At 31.1% G+C, this 6,264-nt stretch overlaps 1 protein-coding gene across 5 annotated transcripts in view; it reads left to right on the forward strand.

The window, feature by feature from the left end:
- Positions 1 to 1,129: 1,129 nt before the first annotated feature.
- LOC106460623 overlaps positions 1,130 to 6,264 on the forward strand; it is a 40,597-nt gene continuing 35,462 nt past the window's right edge. The window contains exons 1-2 of one of the 5 annotated variants that reach the window (XM_022387519.1): positions 1,130 to 1,168; positions 3,189 to 3,319. In XM_022387519.1, coding sequence (XP_022243227.1) covers positions 3,218 to 3,319 — 102 coding nt within the window. In that variant the 5' untranslated portion in view covers positions 1,130 to 1,168; positions 3,189 to 3,217. The other 4 variants (XM_022387509.1, XM_022387504.1, XM_013920351.2 and 1 more) reach the window with 4 other exon arrangements.

Here is a 6,264-nt window from a genome sequence, read left to right on the forward strand (position 1 = left end):
TTATTTAGCTTTGTGCTTAATTACAAACAAAGAATCACAAAAAGAATCCTACCTATCCATTCTGTGGTATATCCTGGTGAAACAGAATTAACTCTAGAGCTGCACCGGACATGTCTATTGATAACATAGAGATCCGATCAGGATATCGATTATGGAGTAGTACTAAAACTCTTACTAACTGATTTGATGTAAAATGAAATAGAGGACTGCAAACGAAGTGTAAAACACAATGCACAATCGTCACTATGACAAAGAAGAGAATAACTGGAACACAAGGTAACTTGAAACAAGATCAATTTAACAGTTTTCTCAATTACATGTTATGTAAAATCAGCACATATTCAGAATAAAAATCGAATTAAAAATAAATAACAAATATAAGAAGATAGAAACACGAGCTTTACTCATCTACTGCACGATTATAACACCGGGCCTCCACTCGATCAAATAAATTTAAAAAAGTAAAATACTTGTATAAATTAATACAGATAATTCACAAGCATAGGCTAAATTACCAGTTATTTGCATTTCAAATCACAGGGCAGTTTATCAGGTATTTAATTTGTGCGTAAATGAACTGGCGATGGCCAGCGTTTTATAACTGTGGGTTTTGCCTTGTTATTGGTAAAACGTTATATATTTTGCCTATACTTTAATTGTTGTTTGCAGTGTATTGTGGTATTTAACGGATCATGCTGATATGAAAATAAGCGAACAAGAAAAACAAAACAAAAACAACTCTACCTTTTATTATATATATAATATGGATGAGGAATAAAGACAATATATTTGGTGTTTCATTATGTGTAAAATAAAAGGGAATTGGTTTATTTGTTTGTAGTTAAGCACAAAGCTACACAATGGGCTACTTCTGCTCTGCCCACCACGGATATCAAAATCCGGTTTCTAACGTTGTAAGTCCGCTGGGGGAGATGATAAATGTATATTATAAAATAGCTCATAATTTATAAGTTGAAAATAGTTGATGCGAAATTTTCGTTGATGTTAATTAGTTTCAGAAGTCTGTAATAAAATATTTTTATTTTCAGTGTATTTCACCAGGCTTTCAACTTCAGTTCTAGAGAAATAGTTTCAATTTTATCCGAAAGAGGTATGTTTTATCAGCGGTATTTACAATCGTATTATCGTGGAGCACTTGTTATTACATGTAAGCTTGAGTTATTGTCCTATCATTTACTATTTAGGTTTTCCATTTGGTTATTGGAATGTACAGTTTCTTCTTTTTTTTTTAATTTAATGTTAGGAATACCACGTTAAAGGGTACAATACCGAAAGTAAAGTGAGTAATTCTGTTGAGGAAAATAATGTCAAATGAGAATTAAGTGATTTAGATGTAGGTAACTGAAAATGAAATTGTGAAAAGTGAATGTAGTGAGCTTAAGACTTAAGTCTTAACACTATAACTTGTATAACTATAAAGTATAACACTAACGCGGTAGTATTAGCTTAGTATTATTATTAACTGTGGTACTGTACTTTTGTTGTGTAGTGACATAAGCGTAAAAATAGAATTAGACTAATAGTATCGCTTCTCAGCCTTTTGGCTAAGATCGAAGTGTAGTATCAAAGTGTGTAGACTAATAGAAGGGGGGTATATTATCGGACTACGGAGTTTCAGAGTCAAATTACAAAAAACATCAATTAAGATATATGATTACGTGCATGGAAAAAGCACGATAAGTGGATTTTTTAGGATAACCTAAAAAACACGCCTCTCAACGGCATCCCTACGGGGGTACTTGAGGCTAAACTCTTCCCCCCCCCCCCAGCTTATGGCTTACCCAAACGCCTATGTGTAGTGTTACATTGTTAAGAACTGCAATGTCCTGAGTCAGTAAATGAGTTATACTATAGATTGACTGTTGGCTTGCTCACTTTAGTTTATGTTAACATAAAACTCAATTCTTCTTTACTAATACTATCTCTTACATTTATACCATTACCAACCATCTTCTTTGACCAAGGACATGTAGACAAAAGTATAACTATAAGTATCTTATTTTTAATGAGTGTTCTACACTTGCCATTGGCATGTTAAGGTATGCCTATGGGAAAAGAAAATTAATCTTTTTCCCCCCTCCCTCCAATAGAACTTAACACAAAACTTGCCCATGAATCTGTTTAATTGTATGTGCCACCTTACATTAACATATTTTAAATGTTTTTTGTTGTTTTTTTTTCTAAAGCTTCAATTTAAAATACAAAGGATAGATTGGAGAATTTTTTAAAAAATATATTGATTTCTAATTTAAGGTAGTCATGTACATAACAAGAGAAAGAATGTAATGCAAATGACTAAACATCATTGACTTAAAAAGCAAAGGAGTAAATTAGAAATAAATACCTAAGTTTAAATTTACAGATACCTAGTATGGAAGGTTTTAAGGATTATAGGAAAACCAGGGATCTTACTAAAATGGAAATCAGAAAGGGCTTATGATAAACAGCTGGCTGACAGTGTTAAAACTAACAGCAAATATGTTTTTCATGTATTTTAAAAGTAAGCTAAATGTTGAAATGGTAGTCAGGCCTTTAAGGGATGCTAATGGCAAGGTTTGTGTTGAATACTAAGATACCTGAGGTTTTAAATGTTCTTTTATGTTTTTACAGGAGAAGAGCATAATAATATTTCTCACTCTGAACATTCTATGGAAAGTATTTGGATTGATCTGAATCATGTAAATGCAACTAGGTCATTTATTATGGCCTCAACTAGCTCAGTAAAGATGCATAGTGAATTCCTACAAGTTATCACATGGACACAAACAACTGTCAAACCAAAAATACCAACTAAAACTTATTATCTAACTCAGAAGACAGGTATTTATACACTGCAGTTAATCATACATGACTGCCATATACCTAAAATAATTTACATAACTATGTTAGAAACCAGTCAATGAGAAATACCTTGTATTTGGAGTATCACATGAGAGTTGCATCATAGTTTAGGCTTAGACATGATGATTACACAAAATGCAAGTTATTATTATTTATTACATGTTACAAAAGGTGGTTTCATTTAACTGGTAAATTAGTATATAGCAATGTATGTACTGTTTTGTTGAAATATCTTTATATCTCATTTGAGTTGACGACACAACTTGTTCAATTTGTAACGTGTGAATAATATATTTGTCCCAGAGGGCATTAATTGTTTTTTTCAGAGAAGAATATTGACTATTCTGAGTGAAGTATGCAAGAAGAAAATGATAGTTTTTGTAAAGCTGCATATAAAGTTTTGTCAATTGTTGAATGGACAGGAAAAGGGGATACAACTCTGAATAACTTTGGAAATGTAAGTAATTTTTTAAATGTAATTCACTCATGAGTACAAATATGTAATGTTATAAGACTTTAAAAAGTTAAACATAATCATGAAATACTGATATAAATTACAATTTATAGTCATGTAATTGAAATTAATATACCATATATTTAAGTCGTACAGATATGTTTATAAGAAAATGGAATTTTCACCATTACAACAGAATAAAAATGTTGTGCATGTGGGTTATAATAAAGAAATGGACTTATTAAAAAACCTGCTGGTATATTTTTCATAGTGCACATAAGACCATATGAGTAACAGCAATATACTAACTTGTATGTATAATTTGTTAACAAACCTAAACGTGCACATAAGTTTTAGAGCAAACTATTAGTTAGGAATTATTGTGGTACAAATGAAATTTATTTAAAAAGAAACTTGAAAATGAAAATTGTTAAAGAAACTACAAGGAAAGCATTATGACTTAATGATAGGTATAATAAATGAATTATAAATTACAAGCAAAAGTATCCATCCCTACTGATGGGAAAAGTTTAACTTAATCTATCAATTTAAATTATTTCTTTGACTTTAAAAAGGTTAATTGTGTTGCACCCTTGTTGCTACTTATACCACCCACCATGAAAAGTAATTGTTAAGCATTTCAGTCATGCTAAGGGCTATTCAACAATAACATACGGTAAATCTACATTTTATTGTTTAAGTTACATCACATTTTGAAATGTGAATGATAGTATGATTAATTCCTAACAATTTAGTGTAGAATATCCTGCTTGCAAAAATAAAATTTGGCATCAACATTATTCCTGCTCATTTTTTTGTCATTTCAAAAGTGAATGTTGAGCTTTGCCTGCATGCACAGCCTTTCAAACGCAGCATGGGAAGAGGCTGCTATTAAACAGAAGACAGATGAATGCTTTGACAGACACCACATTTTGCAATATATATATATATATATATAAGATTAAAACTACGTTAAAGTAAAGAACAATTTAATATTTCAACCAAACTTTATGTGCTATATCCAATGATGTATAATATGTAGGTCAGTGACAATTTCATATTCTGTATGGTTATTGTGTAAATTGTTGCTGGAGGATATAGTTAGTTTTTTTTATATATCGTGAAGTTTTTAAAGTCTTTGTGATTTTCCTGTCTCTAAATGATTTATAAGTTTTATTGCAGACTAGCATAAAATACCCACACTTCACTGCTTCATTCTGAGGTCCCCTCATGATTCACAGAGGCCTCAATGCACCAGCCAAGCATCTCCATTATCTTAATTACTTCAATAGCTACCCCCAATGCACCAATTGTTTAATTGATTTGTGTTGCTATTTTGAACTTAATTCAACTGTTTTTGAAAGCAAATAATTTTGATATAGCTTCTCAGATTAATTTTTTTTCTTTCTGTGTTTGTATTTGAATTCTTTTCATTGTCTCATTTCTCCAATATTCCCTAATTTATATTTTTCTTCCCATTGTTTGTTGCCATTTCCCAAACTTAATTCAACTTTTTTTTTAATTCTCTGATTTATATTTTTTTTCCCATGTTTATGGTGAAAAGAGTATTTGGCAGAAAACCTCCACATATTGTTCATTCAGTAAGTGAGAATTAGAGAAAAAAAAAAGATGCTCTTTTATAGACCTTCAGTAAACAGAACTGTGGGGCTTAAGTGCTATAGGGCTAAAAAAATTTTCAAATCTAAAAAATAATACCCAGGTGTACATCATCAGAATCACCTTACTTAGTATGTGTAAAAAATTTCAGGTTTCTAGGTTTTTTTCCTCTTGGAGCTATGTTGGTCACACACACGGAGGCTTTTATTATTATTGATTTAGTTTTTAAGAAACTTTTTTTTTAATTTAAGTGTTTTAATGATTGTTCAATTGTCATGTGGTTTGTTACTAAGTGTGACTTTCTTAAACTATTATTCTAGAAAATTTTTTGTTGTGGTTGTCAATGGTTACATAAATATATTATTAAGTACTGTAGTACTTAATAGTAGGGATCGAGAAGGTTTCCAAATAAATCACATGCCACAAACCACCCTGTTGAATTACTAAGAGAAAAACCGACCATTCAAAGTATTGGTTACAATATATTATGCACAATTATACTAATAATATGCTAAAAATGTCATTAACATTTCCAGTATAACGATTCAAAAATGTCTAAAACAGTATCTTTTTTGTCTACCACCTACTTGAACATGTCAGCGGGGCTACCGCTACAAGATTTCTGCAGCTTACTTGATTGGTCTGTGGGTATGCACATTTGATATCCTGAATGATATATACAGAATTTTTATAAATGGTAAACATATCATGTACATACTTAAATATCTTTTCAACCCAGTTAAAACCAACAGATGGCACTACATGATGATGGATAGACAAATGACAGTTTTAAAGGTAAAGTATATACTTTATACAAGTATAACATAAAAGTAAACAAACAAGAGTATTAAAAAGTTATGAATTTTAAAATGCAGTTGGGATCCTAAGAAAAGTAATGAAACAAGAATTAAAACCACAATGGTGGTCCGGCATGGCCAAGTGGTTAGGGTGCTCCACTCGCAATCTGAGAGTCGTGGGTTCGAATCCCTGTCCCACCAAACACCCTTTCAGCCATGGGGTCATCATAATCTGACAGTCAATCCCACTATTCGTTAGTAAAAGAGTAGCCCAAGAGTTGGTGGTGATGACAAGCTACCTTCCCTCTAGTCTTACACTGCTAAATTAGGGATGGCTAGTGCAGATAGCCCTCATGTAGCTTTGTGCAAAATCCATAACAATCACAAATTTATAAAATTTAATCCATAATTTGGCAGCTTTATACACTTATCTGTAGGACAAAGTAAGGATTACATTTTATAAATTTGTGATTGTGGTTTTAATTTTGTTTCATCACTTTTTGTAGCATATATATATATATATATATATAGTAG

Source organism: Limulus polyphemus, unplaced genomic scaffold, assembly GCF_000517525.1.
Source record: "Limulus polyphemus unplaced genomic scaffold, Limulus_polyphemus-2.1.2 Scaffold34, whole genome shotgun sequence".
Classification (NCBI taxonomy): Eukaryota; Metazoa; Arthropoda; class Merostomata; order Xiphosura; family Limulidae; genus Limulus; species Limulus polyphemus.